An 18,876-nucleotide genomic window follows, 5' to 3' on the forward strand; every position below is an offset into this window, starting at 1 on the left:
TGCTGGAATAAAAGGTCCTGAGTAATCCAGACCACCAGCCATGGATCAGCGGGAACTGCTGAAGCCAAAATTCTATGGTAGCCCCAAGGTCAACTTGGCAATGCAGCCCAGCTCCATTGAATAGCAATGCAGTGGCACTGAGGACCTGATGGCATCTCTGCTAGCTGTGAACATCCTCAGAGTTCTCTGTCCCAGCTTGCTGCTCCCTGGGGTGTGAGCCACATGTTGGGCAGAGGTCTCCCAGGGCCTTGCCTCCCACCTGCCTTACTGCCCTCATCTCTGTGATGATAGACTCCATTCAAAGATCAGAAACAAAAATAGGGACTCGTCTGTTTGCTCCCCTTGAGCCAAATAGGCCATCCCTTCACAGAGGTCCACAGCAGCCTGATGCTGTTACAAAAGTGTTTCCAGAAAATCAAGTGCACAAACGTGGCCCCGTGCTCTCTGCCTGCCCACCAGGTCTCTGCTCCTGGCTGTCATCAACAGTCTAAGACGGCACAGCATGGCTGGGCTCACAGGCGGTGCCTTGGCCCTTCCCACAGACCCTCTCCTGTTCTTTAGACTCCTTCACAGCTGACTGTTTATGACTTTGTCCTACATAAAAACCCACAGGGTGGAAGACGAAAAGGTGCCTTTTGAAATTCTGTTCCAGAATGTTTTAAAAATTTCCCTCAGTGATCCCAAATTCCAGATTGCATGAAGCCTTTTTTAAGAATGTGACACAACAGAGACATGAAACAGATCTGATAAACACTTTAAAAACATTAAGTAGTTCTTTTTTGAGGGCCTCCACGCAATCTAAGCAAGCAAGAAACAGATTACCATTACCTCATCTCATACACACAGTACTGAGTCAGGAAGAGGGGGAGTTATCTGATGAGATGTGGTTGTCTATGTCTGAGCTACTTGACTAGATTCCCTTTGTAATTAACAGAAATGCATCACCTCATCTAAAAGTAGGCTTCTAAAATAGGTCAGATTAGTCTCATCCTGATAGTGCCTGCTCGTCACAACTCACTAAGAATGGGAGCCAGAGTTGACCAACAGTTTTGACATTTGCTTCTGGTCAGGTCAGTCTTGCCTTAACTCACCTGTCCTGTATAACACCAGACACATTTGGCAAATCCAGGTACAAGACTTAAAGCCCCAAGCCCCAGTTCAGGGATTTCCTTCTCCCAAGACGAGATGTTTACCCACAAAATACAATTGGTTTGACTCAGGATTTCACAGCTGTATTAAAACTTCCGTTTCACTACCTGGAACTGAGAACCTTCAATACGTTTTTTCAGTGTATTTGACATGGGCATTTATCTTGACCTTGTTTTGCACTCTTTTCACTGCTAATTTCCCTCCTAACCTCCTAACACCATTAGTCATACTTTGTTTCACTCACTCCTAGAGCTGTGGGAAGGAGTGTAATCAGTCCATTCAGGGAGAATTTATTTCAATAGTTAAAAAAATGGGTCTGCTCCAGTTTTAAACAACATTGCATAACCACCTACAGGTGTCAAGCAGATGTGAAAGTGCTGCCAAAGCAGTCAGAGCTGGAGACCTGGGGTTTCCAGGATGCTCCACAGATGGGGCAGCCCCATAGACATCAACTCTTAGGGAGTAAAAGCTCAGGGGGCACCATGTTTGTGGGCTGTCTGAGGGTAAAAAGCTCTAGAATCCTCTGACCTGCAGGCAGATGAACAGCCCCAATTCTGCATGCCAGCACTCCTCCGTCATCAGGCCATCTGCCAGGCAGATGAGCTGGCAGAAGATCAGACAGGTACAATGAAAACCTGCTTGTTTCCCAGCACACCTTCCTCAGAATAGAGTTGTTGCCACACAGCATCTTAGCTTTGCCTGAAATATTCTGGTGGAAATATGTTCATCTGGAGCTTCTCCAGACAGCACTACAGATGAATCCTGACCGATGATTGCAGGCTGAGATAGGAACACGTTATTGGTCTCCATTGTACCCTGCACACCTTTCCTTGGGGCTGAAGCTGTGCAGAGTGGACTGATGCCCAGCTTAAAGTATGGACTGGTGGGAACATCTAGAAAAAAAACATCCATTTTGGCAACTCACAAGCCTTTGTGGACAGAGGTCTATTGAAGAGGGAGAGGTGACACCAGGAATGCAAACATCTCTTTGTTTCAACTTTTGTGCAAGCTAGGGTGGTAATACTTTTACACCAGGAAAGTAGGAAGAGTATTTGATGCTACTTGAATTTTCCTGCACAGCCATCTGCTGTAAAATAGACCTCTTTTCTTCATGAAATGTAGAGCCTGGGTAGTGCTAACACCCACCTGATAATATCTCCCCTGAATGGCCTCTGAAACTCCAGCAACAGGATTCAAGTGAAGTTTGGTGTCTCTCTGTAGCAACACAGCCTGAGGGAAGAGGGCTTCAAGGTCTCTGGTAGGGAGCAACTCAGAATTCAAACCTGGCAACTACTAGTAGCATTACAATGTTTGTGGGCACAAATTTCTGTGCCAATATATGTTTTCATATCTATTCTATATTTTTGTAAGTAGAAACAGAGCTAATTGGTGTAAGTAATTCTTTGGAAGGTCTGAAGACCTGTTTTTAATAAACTTTAAAGTAGATTCCCTCGAGGTTTGTTTTTTTTTACACCAGTCTAAATATTTAAGATTGTACTTACTGTCCTTGTTTCTAGAGAAATACTTTAATGAAGCAAAATGGGAAATGACTTTCAAGCCACTGGTTGTCATGAGAGCAGGACTTTGGAAATCATTAGAAGAAACAGAGAACCACTCATACAAAATGTCCAGGATTTTTAATCCCATCTGATAATTCCTCAATCCTCCCAGCTGTCAGAGTTTCAGAAAGTCCATAGAATGTAGGATTGCTGTTTTCTGAGACATAGCACTACCAGCTTTCCTAATACTGTTTTTTAGCTGCAAATACATCCTCTCCTTGCTCTCAGCTGTACTTTTTCCATTTAATTATTTTCTTAGTTTTTAAACTAAATTAATATATATAAATATATATATAAAAATAAATATTTTTGCTGAATACATATAAATTCTTTATTATATATGCATTATAATAAAGAATCATGAGGGATGACTAGCCAAGGAAGAGAAATTATGAATTAAAGTATATTGATTTACCAACATTAAAACAATGGTGCAGCGAACATTTCTAATTAACTGGTATGTGACAATCAGAAACAAAAAGGAGCTAGTCTGTGAAGTTTGTTGCTTTGGAGAAAAGGGAAAATGCTAATTACTTCCATGACTTTTTTGACTTTTTATTTTATCCCTCGTTTCAATGCCGTCTGAATTACCACTACCAAATATGCAAGGGTACACAATAAAATTAAGCACTCCTTGTGAGAAACACAGACTTGTAGAACAAAAAATAGAACACAGTATAAGTAAAGAGAATCCAGGCATGGCATTTTGAGATGCCACTGGAAGCTAACATTAAGGGGAAGGTTTTCAGAAAAAGATCATCCATTCCCTCCCTTCCTTCCTTCCTTCCTTCCTTCCTTCCTTCCTTCCTTCCTTCCTTCCTCCCTTCCTCCCTTCCTCCCTTCCTCCCTTCCTCCCTTCCTCCCTTCCTCCCTTCCTCCCTTCCTTCCTTCCTCCCTTCCTCCCTTCCTCCCTTCCTCCCTTCCTCCCTTCCTCCCTTCCTCCCTTCCCTTCCCTTCCCTTCCCTTCCCTTCCCTTCCCTTCCCTTCCCTTCCCTTCCCTTCCCTTCCCTTCCCTTCCCTTCCCTTCCCTTCCCTTCCCTTCCCTTCCCTTCCCTTCCCTTCCTTTTCCCTTTCCCTTTCCCTTTCCCTTTCCCTTTCCCTTTCCCTTTCCCTTTCCCTTTCCCTTTCCTTCTGCTTCCCTTCCCTTCCCTTTCTCCTTGTCATTCACTTTCTATTTGTACCCCTAGAACCTCTCTTTCTCCCAGAGGTCAAACTCTGCCTGTGGCCAGAACTCCCCAGTGCAGCAGGTTGTTGTAACCTCCTTTGATCTGGCTTAACTTTCATTAATTGCACCTTACCCAGCACAGAGCAGCAGCCTGGGTAATTTTATCCAAAAACATAGCTGGAAGACCTACTGTCTATTATTTGTACAAACCCTAGTGGTTAGATTTTTAGAGCAGCAGAAGACTTGAGATCAAATCTCTTTCCATTTAAACAGTTTTGACCATTCTTCTTTCCCAAGATGAGCAGATGAGTAGCAAGAACAGGCCAGAAGTAGAGCAAGCAGATCAGGTGAAAGGTGGTGTGATGTCGTAACATCATGAATGAGGACATGCAGAAATGAGCAGCATGGGTCCAGGTTCTCATTTCCCTAGATAATTCTGGGCTTTTATTCACCATTTGAAATATAAAATCTAAATGATTGCATTAACTGGAGCTGCATTCAATGTCTGAATTAGAATATATTATTTTAAGATAACGTAACTAAAAGTGGTAATCTAAGTATAACTGTAACCACGCAATATGTGTAATTGAAATAGAGCACAGTGTTGGCAAAACATTAGACTGTTTCCTGGATCTAAGCTGCATGGATCAAGTAAGCAGCAATTGTAAAACTTTTACATTAATTTACTGAAGTTCCTATCGCCACAGTCACACTAGAGCCAGCTCAGATAAGTGTTTCTTGAAGAACAGCATGTTGTTCCCATGTCCCTTGTCTAATTGAAGACTCAAAACATCATTCTACTGAAGCTGAAGGCCATGCTCATTTAACATCAAAGGGAATAAAGATCTGTCATTCTTTTAGGAAGAATTATTTTTATCATATTATTAAAACCAAACAAGGCTATTCACAATGCATCACATGGTAGCACTTTTATCTCTAGGTGATAGTAGACTCCAGTTCTGTAGAGCCTCAGAGCTCCAACCTGAAACCAAGAAAACAGCTCAGTACTGTATGTGAATCAATGCAGTATCTGAACCCAGCTACAGTCACCTCCAGTGATACCAGCTCTCACTGGAAACCTGTCCTACTGTGCGAGTGGCAAACATGCTAGAAGAAAGAGGAGCTTACATACTAAATAGACAAGCATAAATTCTCTCCATTGTGCAGACGAGAACTGAGGTGAGAGCAGGCTAGCTCACCCAAAATCACGCAGTCAAGCTCCAGTAAAGCAGGGGAAGGATGCCCAGGTTCATTGCTGCAAACCCAGCGGGACTATTTGGGTGCAGGTGGCACTTCAACCCTCATGATAAAATTTTTGCTTGGATCTCCTGGCTTTATGTTTATTTAATCTCTAAAATGAAGAGAAAACAACAAAGTGAAAAACTCTCCAAATTCCATGTCTAGTGCTTTGTTTTGTCAAGGAGTGTAACTGAAGGTATCTTACCAACAGGGCATAACTTCTTTATTAGTAAAAATACTGCGAAAAATTATGGGTGAAACCTGAGACTGGGAAGTCTTTGCTCCCAAATAAGTGGGAAAATGGGAAAAGAGTTATAACTTTAAAATTACTATAATATTGATTACCATTCTCAGGATTAAATGCTGAACAATAACATTTCTAGCAGCTCTATGGCAAGGGGTAGGGGTGGAAGCTGAATCAAATAAGATGTTTTCTTTCTCCACAAAACATATTATAACTTGGATTATTGGCAAGGGAATATTTTTGCACAGTTTATTTAGAGTTACTGCTATACTGATATATGCTACTTCAGTCATAGTATTTTAAGATAACTCTAAATGGAAAGTCCTGTGTGAAACCAAACCCTAGCCTGTATTTTGTATTTTAATGAGGATTCTTTCACAAAATATTCCAGTATGGATAATAAGATATTAGCAATGAATGTGCCAGAAAGGACAGATGGGAAGATAGTCAACTGTCTAAATCAGAAGATTTTCAAAGTGCAGTAAACAAGTTATTAAGCACACTTCTCTGGCTTAATGCCAACCTATACTGTAGGGAATTGGTCAAAGAGTGGATCATGAAAAGCTTTTCGGGAGCAGCTAAATTCTACAGCTGTGGTCTTTGTTTTTCCAGCACTTTGCAAGAACAGAAGGGGGAATTACGAAAGCGTCTGTCATACACTACCCATAAGCTGGAAATGCTTGAAACGGAGTTTGATTCTACACGTCAGTATCTTGAAATAGAACTGAGACGTGCTCAGGAAGAACTTGAAAAAGTAACTGAAAAACTGAGAAGGTTAGTGACTAACTTTTTGAAATATACAGAGTTATTAGGAATTTACAAGGGGCTGTGTTAAAGACATATGTAAGTAAAAATATAAGCTTATAGTCTCAAACATACATCATTTATTATTTATGGATTACACATTGTGTTTTCACATTGAGCATATATATTTCACTCACCTGAATATAAATTACCTGAAGTTATTTACATGTGATATACGTGTATTGAAAGTAAACATGCAAATACGTACATAGCTGAATATGTAATATCTTTTGTGTGCAAACATACATGTCAGTCAGTGCCATGTTGTGTTATTCATACAAAGGCTATAAATATGCTACATATATATGCTTATACCATATATATACAGATATATTGTTTTAGTGCATTTTGCTGCATATTTTCTGTTTTTACTCACCATTGCACTGATATAAGAGAATGGAATTTGGTCTTCCATCTCTCAAAGCTGAGACTGTGTTTAATTCACATAGTGTTATGACATTTCACATTATTCTAGAGCAAATAATTTGATTTTCAGTCCCAAGTAGAATAGAATTATACTGAAAACCTGTGACTTAAAATTGTTGAAGCTGTGGTACAGTGCTATTGCAAATCAGGGGCCCAGTTAATATTAATGACAAATTATAATAAGTATGCACTCCTGACATTCCTGGCCCTGATTAAAATGGTCTGTAATGTAGCTTTAAATTTATCAGTGATTCTTAATATCTTTTTTTTTCACTTGTTTGCAAAACTTCTGAACCTGCAATTATCCATTTATGGAGGAATGTATTTGCATGTCTTGTGCGGACTTTCTTAAACTGATGTAGATAATTGAACTGTTTGATTTAGTTTATTGGATGAGTTAAAATGAAATTCAGAATAAATCATTCCGAGCTATACCCAAAGAAATATTTTTCATTCTTTACAGACAACAAAAAAAAAGAAAAAAGCCAAAAACTGCTGACAAACTGAGTCAACCAAATTGGTTTATGAAGATTTTAAACAGAAAGAGGCTGTAAAACCTCAAATTAGAATACATCCTAATGTGCTTTCATAAATTACATGCTTCCTTATTTAGGGAAACAAGGTTAAAATCAGACAGTGTCATGATAATCTTGAAATCTATACACATGTATCAATAGCAGCCTGAAGATTCTCCATGTTGTTTTCTTGACAACAAAATTTTTCCTATCACTTCACTTAGAGTGGAGCTATTGAAAGTAACTTCCCTCTTGATGTAGTTGTGTTCCAACATAATTCAGCTTTAAGGACAGGGAACACTGGTACTCTTTTCTCCTGAAACGTTATTTCAGGCATGGATGACATAAATCCTGTGTCATATTTAGCAGAGGGGTTGAACATCCACTTGTGTTAAAACAACAGGGCTTCCTAGTCAGAAGAAAGCCTTTTATCACCTTCATTGGGCACTGATGAGTTAAGCACCCTTCAAAACTCAGGCCACTCAGTCTTTTTTTGCTCATGGCAAAGTCTAACACTCATACACAAGCATCAGATTTGTAGAACTGACTTTCCAATATTCTAATGGAACATTGTACCATATTATGAAGAAAACTTATATTAAAAATTATGTTTCAGGCAGGTGATTACTCCCATGAAGACACATGATACTGGAAGCCCAAAATATTTTACAAGGTGAGCTTTAAAAATGTTTCTATTGAGAATAGCAAGGCATACTGCAAGTTGAACAACTAGATTTCTCAACCAGGAGAAGGATAATGTCTGAAAAAATACTGTCATCCAAAAGTGTGTCAGCAACATGTCACAGAGGAAAATCATTGTGAGAAAAACAAGGAACTAAAATTAGTGTCAATAACGTGTGTCTTGCTTCATTCCCTGTACAGGGAGATAAATTCACCCTCCTCCCCACTGCGATAAATAACCCTTGTGTAACAAGATCCCACTTGCATACTAGAGAACATTTCTGTAATTAAATTTCCATTACTGTAAAATGCAGATTTTTTTTCTAAGAGGCTGAATGACCATCCTTTTCTAATCCTTTCTGAAAGCCTTTATGGTCTTAATTCATCCAGAATTACCTGTGTTGCTGCTAGGCCTCCCTTCTCTTACCCAAGCAAAGAGGTCAGTTATGTGGTTTAATGGCCAAGTTTTAGACCTCTCTACAAACATCTAGAGGTGGCCTTTTTCTTTTTCCCAATGGGAGCAAAAGCAGGGCAGTCCTGAGTATGTTTGAAAATATTAACTATAAAGCATAGCAGGCTTTGAAAAGTGACTGAAAAGAGATTGGGGATTTCATATACCTCACATTTATTCCCTGTCTGATGTGATCAGCATGGCTTTATAAAGATAACATTAAAAAAAAAAAAAAAATCAAATATCAGTCTTGGAACCAAAGTTCATGCTGTGTTTACTCCTTGAGACTCTGCCCTCGGTAACAACCTGGCAAGATCCCCATTCTAGCTTTTACCAGAGAGCAGAGTTATTTTAAGACACAAGAAATAAACCCATACAAGCATATATTTAGCACTGAGATTAGCCTCCACACATAATTGTTTCACTAAAAAGGAAACATTTCACAGACTGAAGCGGTGTTCTGAACAGTAATCCTGTAGTTCTGTTAGCTTTGGAATAAATGGTGGGAAAACACTCTTGTTTTCTTAAAGGAATCGGTGTAATTTTTTATAAGAGAGAGGGAAAAGGTTTTTTGAACAAGAAGTTTCTATTTTAACAGCCTGAGAGCTAAACTGCACTCTGGGTAAAATTATCTTCTTTAGAGAAAGTCAGCCCAAGCCTGTGTTTCACTTTAGATATATCTCATGGTCTTAAGAGGGCTTGAGACTGAGTGGAAGCAGAGGCTTTTGCAGGCTTCCTCTGCAGTGGTGATGCGCAGTCTCTGAGAGGAGTGTGTTGTCTCCACAGTATGACCAGAGTAGTTTTAATTAAGCCCTAATTTGGTCAAGAATCTAAACCTGCATTTAATACATGCACACATATGTACCTGGAGGCATATGAGTGTCACCTAATAATATGAACAACACAAAAAGCCATCAATTTTTATAAGAAGCTATCGATTCACATGAGTTTATTCTTATAGCAGTTTCACAGGGTAGTGAAGTTGACCTGCTCGTCACTTTGTTTACAAAGACGCCAGATTTTCAACATTAAAATGTTTCATACTTCATAACCTTCAGGCTATCTGAGTGTATTTTTCCTGCAAACAGGGTTACTATTTGCTCATCTGGTCATTTTCAAATTGGAATAATTTTCCCTACTCCTCCTTTATTTTACAGTGTTGCCCAAAGATTGATTTGATTACTCTGTTCCTCTTTTATCCCGTTAACACTTTCTTTCATATATAGCTGGGTCCATTTCTCTCCTTAACACCTACATTTGCTGACACTTCTTTTGGCACAGTGGATTTCCAATTTGGGTTTTATGCATATATGTGCATGTGTATGTGTTTGTGTACGTGTGCACGTGTTTGTGCTTATTTTGACTACCTTTGCATAATACTCTCAATAGAAACATTTTTTGAAGCTCAGCTTCCTACTTACTGTGGATTTCTTGTTTAGATTGGATTTGATTTTACTGGGAGGTGGTCCATATTTTTGAGTGCAAAATGAATGTGTTAGAGAGCTAGGGTTTGTGGGCTACTTACTCCTAAACATACAACAGAGGAAAATTTGATGGGCAAAGACAAAAGAAGTTAAAAGCAAAGAAGCAGATTGTGATAAGCTCTTGCAAAAACCATCTACCACCTATGGCATTGAAGTGTTGCCATCCAAAAGAAAATATATTAATGGTAACCAACCTTCCAGTCATCTGTATCAAGAGAAAAAATGCCAACAGAAGTTGAGGATCAAACCCAGTGATGCATTGCAACCATCGTGAGCCAGATATCCAAGTAGAAATTGCTGCTGTTTTTATTAACGGTCTTAAACCTATGGAAAGGGAACCTTCAGGGTCTCCCTTGAGCTCTCCACATAGGTCTACACTGCAGAACAGACTGGAGTACAGAGACCCCTGAGCTAGAAAAGCCCCAACCCAATAATTTCTTTCCCTTTTTTTTCAAGAATTTATGCAGATTCTTTTGGACCCATGCAAACTTTTAGGAGGCTGCAGGTGCTAAAAGTTTACATCAGTTTCATACCACCTCTAGTTGAGCCATGAGCTGCCTGGGTGCAAAGCATGTTTGAGCTGTTCTACTTTGGTTTACTAGAGAAAAACTGTAGACCATGACAGAGAAGATAGTGGGGCAATTCTGCTCTCAGACAGCAGGCCTTATCTTAATTTTCTAAATCCATGTTCCCTGCACCATGGCATGCAGCCTTACCTGGAAAACATAACTATGTTAGTGCTGAGTAGCTATTTACATGCAAAACCAGTTTAAATCTCCTTGGTCCCACTGATTTATCAAGACCATGTCTTCCTTCTCCTTTGCCCTGAAAAGCTGGGTACAGGGTAGCCTAAGATTCCTCTCTGTTGTGCTGACTCTGGCTAAATAGCTGTGAAAATCCCAAGTATACTTAGAGCTGCACAAATATATGTCTATACAGAGGCTTAGTGGTAAAGGCTGCATCTAACAGGAGCGTGGACAAAGCAGAGATCCATAAACTTCAGTCAACCCTTTAAGTCACCTGGACATTTACACAACATCACTGTGACAACTAGTGAGGAATGACCAACCTGCAGGTTAGTACAGATCCCAAAGATTTTCAACCCATTTGGTTCACCACCTGTAGGTCCTCCTTACAGGGAGGAAATTTCCTCTGTTCAGCAGCTCTGTAAAATGTACATGACGCTGAAACTTCCCACAGGTTTGTAATGTCCATTTGAAATGGCTGCCCTGAGTCTGGGCTGAGCCTCAGTACCGTGGGGAGTTTCACCCATCGGGATGTTGTTATTTATGCCCACCGAGCAGCTATGCTTGGCACAGACCTCTCCTAACAGGTCCATGTGGCAGATGTTATGGTATTACTGGGAGCCCCAGCAGGAGCTCTGAAAACCTTGTGAGGGGCTCCATGAGCCACTGGCCTGCCCCCGGACAGAGAGTTTTGATCATTTAACTGGAAAGAAAATCTCCATGGCAACAGAAGCAGGGAGAGACACTTCACTGTGGCGAAGGGGTGGGCTGGACCTCTCAATTCGCAGCCATGACATAGTTCAAATGCAGGTCTTAGTTCTGATTTCAACAGCCGCTACTAACCATGTGATAAATCGAAAAGACTTCTTTAATCCCAGTCCCTTCCTGATCACCATGGAAACTACTCCCAGATCCAAGCTTCTCGGAGGAAGCGGTTGTCTGCTGAATGAATGTGTATTACATCTGAGTTCACTGTTACAGTGAACGCACTTGCACACTACCTCAAATCAACTCACCACTGAAAATATTTCGACCTATTGACCTGAGATTCCCAGTACTATCATAGATGTGTTTAGACAAACTTTTCACAGCTGAACTTCTGAAATTTGCTTTAAACTTGTTATACATCCTGTTGAGGTGATGTGTGCCCTCCTTACCTTCTGTGAAGATAAAGGCACAACTACCATCAAAATAACAATATTTTTCCCACAGGCTGCGCAGCTTGCTCATTACAATACAAAACAACCTAAAGATGTACAGATTGAAACTTTTCTTTGGTGTATTGCTCTGGAATAAGCAGGGAAGTCTCATTTTGATAATCCATTCAATCCCTCAGTGCTGATAAAAGTAAATACCCACATTTTTCAGGCTAAGATATCTAAAAGTATTTCCTAAAGAAAGAGGATGTGTTTAGCTGTTGAAAACAAGCAATTCCTTCAACTTCTGTCGAAGGAAGGAATATTCTCTTCTAAGTCATGTAGCAATGCCTACATGTTGCTTTTGCTGCAGTCACTATGTTTCTGCTGCAATTCTCCATATTAAGACAGGTCTGTAAACCTTTTTATGTACTCTCTCAGCATACAGCTCAGGCTTCCCCTCTGACATATTATTCCTGAGCCTGATGTAAAGATACAATCTCTTTGTGTAAGCTCTTGTGCTGCTATGCATGTCTGCACACAAATGTCAAACGGCAAACATATTTTCACTTCCTAATGGCATTGGCTGCTAAATATAGCAAAAAGGCATGACAACAAAGTTTTGCTTAGGAGGTAGGTGGTAATTACATTTCACTGAATGGCAACAGGAGGTAAAATAGATTTCAAGTAGTTCAAAACAAGGTTTTGTACTAATGTGAAAATTGCAGGTAAAATAAAAAAAAAAAAAAACACAAAAAACAATACATTCAATTACATGATATCATCTTTGTTTTAGGATACAAAACAATTACCTAGCCTTACAAAGAATTAATCAGGATCTGGAGGATAAACTTTACAGAATGGTAAGTTATCATAAGTGAACTTTTTAAAAAATATTAAGTGTGTTTTAATGGTTCTTAATTCATGGGACAAACATATATGTATCCGAAACAAACAAAACAAACAAAAAACAAACAAACAAACAAACAAAAACCAACTCATGTTCCAAATGCAGTATGCTTAAAAAAAATATATGACTTTATCAATATCATGATCTAAAGCTCAAGCTGTGTACGACAACACAGCTCCATCAGTTTAAATGGAGATTGCATTGGCTGATGATCTGGCTGAGTAAATTCTACCTTTAAAATAATTCTCGTTAATTTAGTTAATAACTTCATGGGTTTTAAATATTTATGTTTTCATTAAGTAACAAATGTAAATAAGGTAATCCAAGGTTTTCTCATGTTTCTTAGACACTTTTCATTCAGCCTTTATTAAGTGATTTAATAGAGCATGGATGGTCTGACTTTTATATACTGTCATAACTATTAGTCTCAGTGTATTAATTTCCAATCTAATGTGTCTGCAATCACAATGTCAATGTCACTGTCACAACCCAATTAGTGACTGAGGAAATCACTGCACCATTCATGAGCTCCACATCCAGGACTAAAATTACAAGACACAGCACCATTCATTCAAAATATTTTTATATTTAAAAGAAATGACAGTGCCTTTAGTGCCCTGGTTCATTGCTAACGCTTCTGGGACATCACATTCACTGTTAGGAGGAAATTAAAATTTACAGAGAAAGGTGAGGGTAATGTTTAAAAAGGAAAGACCAGCAATATTGAACTTCAGAAGATCTCCAGGTCCTGAGCACAGCCTGAGCTGATTCCTCCTCTCCTGGCTTAATAAGGTCAGTTGTTCCCTGGTCTTCGTCCTGCCCAGCCCCATCTCTGGCACAGCCCTAGCAAGCACAGTGCACACAGATCAATACACGGTTTACGGGTCTGGGCAGAGTCCTCACATACAGCTATAAGGATGCTAGGATAAGCCTACAATTTACACAAGTCTCATATGTAGCATTTTCACGGGTAGGCAGCTTGGAATGAAGGGAACAGATTACGGTGCTTTGAGAGTAAATAAGGACTATGGCAACCTACTGGAGGGACACCAACCTTTACTAAGAAGCAGAAAACAAATCTTTGAAAATGTCATCGTTTTTATCTCTGGAGTCTTTTTAAATAGCTGACAAAGAATAAAATGCTGATGTTTTTGTACCTGGCTAACAACAGGGCAAAGTTACAACCAGGTTATAGCTGATATTTGTTCATAAATATAAACACCGTACAAGCATAAATAGCATTTGATCTCATGTTGTTGGGGTTTTTTTCTCCATTCTTACTTTGTTTCATTCTTTTTCCTTTTACCAAAATCACTTCGGGATTTTATCTCCACCTGTTGCCTAGTATTTATTACATATGTGCTACAAAAGATAAACAAAGTAGAAGCATTCTGGCAGGTAAATTAATAAAAAAAATTTAGAAACACAGAAAGAAGGACTCCAAAAAATCCATGCTTTTTTATCGGGTATTTCAGATCAAAGCAAAGAATTTTTAAACTGATGTTTCATCATCCACTTAAAACAACGAGGAAAGATTTCAGAGCATAGCACAGGAATTCTGGTTCCATGGAGCTCTGTACCTTTCTTTTTTCCATTAGCACGACAGTCATTGCAGGTAGCTTTAGAGGCTTGAAGAAGATCAGCCAGGCTCTGTACACCACTTAACTCCAGGCTGCTTTGCCTACTGAAGCAATCAAACTGAAGACACAAAACAAAACCAAAAGATGTCTAATGGAAACTCTATTAAAACAAAAACATGGGGAAAATAGTACCATATTTGATTTAGATAAGTCAAAACACTTGACTTTTGGGGCACTCAAAAAACCCTCAACACTTCAGAGAAAGCTGGATTAAACAACAGATTGTCTGGTTAATTAACAGCTTATAGTGGACTGGGTTGTTGGATACCTTTCTCTCCCTTTCCTGCTTAGGAAGAACAACTGTGGGTTTGTTTTGTTTTGTTTTTTGTCTAATTTAGTCAGTTTGTCATTCCAAAATCAAAAGCCTTTTTATTTCTTTACCTTTATACAAATCCAAATATATAAACTATGTATTTACTTTCTCCCTCTCTCCCCTACCCCATCCATCTATACACACACATTTGAATGTATACACACACACATATATACACACAGATTCTTAAAGAAGTTTTGACCATTTGATGTGTTCAAATGCAACAAGTAGAGAAAAGTAGACCCTCAGGGCACTGGTCCCTTGCTCTCCCTGCCTGAAGGGGATGCTCCCAGGAGACAACTTTCTCCCTTCCTTTACAGGTGACCCATAACTCCCCCTCTCACAGTGACTGGCCCCAGTTCAACACCACTAATCTAGGACTCTACCTTGGCTTCCCTCTTCAATGTTTTTGGGTATCCTGAATATTAAAGCCTTCCATGCCTGCTATTGGTATAAGGGATGTAAAAGATAATAATTAATTCATTAGCAGTCACAGAAAAGAAACTGAAGTAGCAGTTCTTTTTCTTCTATGCTCTGCTTCCTTTTGAGTGCTAATCTATAAAATATTTAAAAATATTTGAAAGCATACTTCTGATCACAGCAAATGGTATCCAATTGAAACTTCTATCACATCAGAACTTAAAATAAAAATATAAAATATACACTACAGTGTCTGTGTTGGCTAAGAGCTAACGAATGCAATCCTGAAATCAGTGGAGGGTTTGCTGTGTTCAACTGGGCAAGACTAAATATATGACACTGTAGAAACATACATAACACAGAACTAAAATTCTGCTGTCACTACTCATAAACTCAATTTCTCACCATAGTTGGGGTCTTTAACCAGAGATTTGTTTTGTCTTGTAAGCACTGGTGAAGCAGGGGAGTATACAGGCTCTCTTCTTAAATAATTAAGCTTTATATTTTCTTTCCATTAAGATATGGGAAAAGATTAAGCAGAGACCTTTAATTTTGCACTGCAATTCCATGACAGGGCTCTTCAGTTAAAGAACTTTTTATAATATCTAGTTCCAGTTATCACCAGTAGTGTTTGTTTTCTCTGGCACTGGTCTGAATTTCCTGAGGATGCTCTGCCATGGTCTTTTAGTTCACGAACAGTAGTTATAAGCAGATGACGCAAGCCATCCCAAGTACAGATTATTATAGGAAATCCTTTATATGATCTCAGACCAGCTGTATCACACTTTCAATCCTCACTGGAATTAAGCCATATTTTTTAAAATGCTTTTTAAAGTTTTAAGGCTTTTTTTTCAGTTAGTTCTGTAACTTTAGCTTTAAAGCCGTAAGCCAGATTTTTAATGGTATCTACATTTGGGAAGAACTGTTAGATACCTAATAATAGCTGCTTAATAAACCTAACTGCTAGTGAAAATCGCACCCATTTCTCCTCCCCCATCTGCATTTTGAATGTTCTTGAAAACCTGATCTCAGAAATCCAGCTGCAAAGAGCTCATGGGACTATATTCCCCAGAAACACCCTAAAAATGTGTCTTTTGTAACTAGAAAGTAACAGTTTGACAGACAGATTACTTGATGATATAAGCTCCCTTATGCAAGGTTCTTCAAGAGGCCAGAATAGAAACCTCTGCTCAGTCTAAAATGCATGCTATTGGCACCTAATAAAAGCCTACACAGGCAACAGTGGAAGTGGACAGGGAAGGTGACAGCCCTGTGATAAGGAACAGAGCCCCCTGATGACCAGGTGAACCACCAGATAAATCGGTGCGCACACTTGTAAACCCTTACTCATACACATCCCTCAGCCTACCAAGACATCTCCCTCAAGCCTGCTGCCAAACCAAAACCTCTGGTTCTTCCAAGCGTCATCCCTGGTCCTGTTGGGTTTGGTTACTGTTTTCAAGGAAGGAAATTGCTTTCTTCTCTATCAGGGCCAGTTCAGGACTTTTCAGCAGTATAGGCAATACTGAATGCTGTCAGACATCAGGGATGTGACTGGACTTCTATGCTCTGTGGTGCAGGAGGTGCTGGGCAGCAGGTCCCCCAGCCCTGCCAGGCTCCCCAGCACAGCCCAGACCCTGGGGCTTCAGTTCCTCCTCTGCAAAGCCAACGTTGTCTCTCTGCACACAGTGCACTATATGTTTTATCACCTGCCAAGATTAATACTGTTACATCACATTAATGCTTGATTTTCAATTTACTTTAAGGCAGGCTGGGGGGCGTGACTCAGCCATAAGGTTGGAAGGAATTATTATATAAACAGGCACTAAAGAGGGATTTGTGTTAGGGACGATCAGGTCTGAAATGCTGCACTATATGAGCACTGCACAGATTTTTATCCTGTGTCTTCCTCTGCCTGTGAGCCAGAGGAGGACTAAGAGGTACAGCAAATACTTTATGCTCTATATTATTAAAGACTTATTTATCCAGTTCTTGAATAACCGGGGCTTTCCAGTCTGCTAGCCATAATATATACCCAAGCATCTCCAGCTGGGGAAATCCAAAAATGGATTAAGTATGAACTGAGCAATTTTAAGTGGTGGTCAGAGACTTTGTGTCAGGGGAATGTAATTTTAAAGGAAGCAGCTTGCTGTCCAGGCCAGGAAGGTAAAGAATATGGAAAGTGGTGAGGAAACTGATGAAGAATTTAATTGAGGCATTAGAAGCATCTAACAAGGTCAGCCCAGTGCTTTGGCTTTGGAGTTTAAGCTAGTCATTAGATTGCACCAGAGTCTCCCATGACACCTCCCAGTCACCCCCCAATATGGTTTAAATCATAAGTGAAAGATGAAGGCAAAAGAGAAAAAGCCTATTTTGGACACAAACCTACGGAAAGCAGAAGCCCAGCACATTTAGATTCCTGCATGGAGGATGATGACTTTGACGGTGACTTTGAACAGAGTGATTTCAAGCACATCTTTTTCATTTTCTCTCCTTTATGAAGAAAAACTTGCTTCCACATCCTACTGTATGCCCCATGAAAATCAAATAGAGATGACCTAAATATACTTAAAAGGATTTGCATCCCAAAGACAAGAAAAGTTGAGAGTCAGCTCAACCTGACAGGCTCATTTGCTCACATTCAGTGAAGACAGCTGTGAATTTCAAGAGAAATTTATACTGGTTAGTTAGTTAAGACAGAAGCCAGAGAAGGTCTGTGTTTTGTGGACTACAACAACTGCAAAACTACATTTCCAAGGAAGGAAATGGCCATAAATGCTACAGAAACCATTTATAAAAATAGCAGTTGAAAAAATGCATTTCTAAGAGGCCTTTAGGTTTCATCTTTTTATGCTTACAGGCATTTTGAACTAAAGACTTCCATCTCTCACTAACTCTTTTCACGCTCATTTTCCAGGTAAAATATATTGCCAAATAGGCAATAAGGCCAATCTTTTAAACCCACACACAGGTTCAGACTGAGTAGATCCATCAGTTTTGCAGTCAAATAAAGGCATCCCCCTGGGTTAGCTGGGAACACAACTCCACATCGCACAAGCACAGAAGTACACACAGGCTTTAAGACATCCTCAGTCCTTTCTACCTCTCTGCACAGAGATTAATTTCCCATTGTTATTCCAATGTTATGTGGCTGGCAGGGCAATCCTTCTTCCCAGAAGCCTTGTAAGGCAATTCAGCTTCTTCCTAATTGTTGTTAATGAATATGACATCAGAAGAGACTGTTCTGGAATCTACTTTCTTTATTTGAAAAGCCATGGGAAAGCTTCTGCTTTGTTTCTCCCTCTTAGGACATTTTCCACAAGTACCAGCAGCCTAAGGAAGCTGTAAAGTGACAATAGACACTTCCAGCATCCTCTCTGTTGCATGATTACAGAGTTCCAGACCTCTTTCCTTCTCAGAATGTGTCTTATCTCTCGGCCACTGGAATGCATTTCTGATACCTGAGGTTTTTGATCATTTTTTTCATTGTGATCTCCATGATTTGGTCTCTGCCTCTCAGGACACCCTCCAGGGCTACCATCTCGACCAGCTATGAATAGAAAAAGCTGCTGTTTACAAAGTAGCTGGAAAGAATGTGGGTATCTTTGACCTCTGCCTTCCTTGTAAGCACCTTGGCCCTTTGTGATTATCTGACAATTCACCACAAAGAAAGGGAAAGCAAGAACAAGTAGCAATAAGCCTGAAAAGGTGTTGTATAACAGGCACTCCACATTTCAAAGTCCTTTACAAAAGCTGGTGTCACCTATGAACATGGAAAACATGACACAGAAGAGCAAAGTGTATTGACCAAGGTAATCAAGAAGGAAGAATCAAATTTCCAAATGACTCCTAGGTCTTCTTTATCCATATTCCCTGCCAACAGAAAGGATCAAAGGACTTCCTAGGTTCTCTTGGCTCTAATTTATTATGTTAGTTACTTATCTCTTGTTTACAAAATAAATGGAAAATTACAAAGGCAGATTTTATCACTGTT

At 39.6% G+C, this 18,876-nt stretch overlaps 1 protein-coding gene across 1 annotated transcript in view; it reads left to right on the plus strand.

The window, feature by feature from the left end:
* Positions 1 to 18,876, plus strand: part of BEGAIN (brain enriched guanylate kinase associated) — a 153,594-nt gene that overhangs the window by 86,113 nt on the left and 48,605 nt on the right. The window contains exons 4-5 of the mRNA XM_082058296.1: positions 5,969 to 6,130; positions 12,396 to 12,462. Of these exons, the coding sequence (XP_081914422.1) occupies positions 5,969 to 6,130; positions 12,396 to 12,462 (229 nt within the window). The remainder of the gene's footprint in view (positions 1 to 5,968; positions 6,131 to 12,395; positions 12,463 to 18,876) is intronic.

The sequence above is a fragment of the Streptopelia decaocto genome (assembly GCF_964273445.1).
Source record: "Streptopelia decaocto genome assembly, chromosome: 7".
Taxonomy (NCBI): Eukaryota; Metazoa; Chordata; class Aves; order Columbiformes; family Columbidae; genus Streptopelia; species Streptopelia decaocto.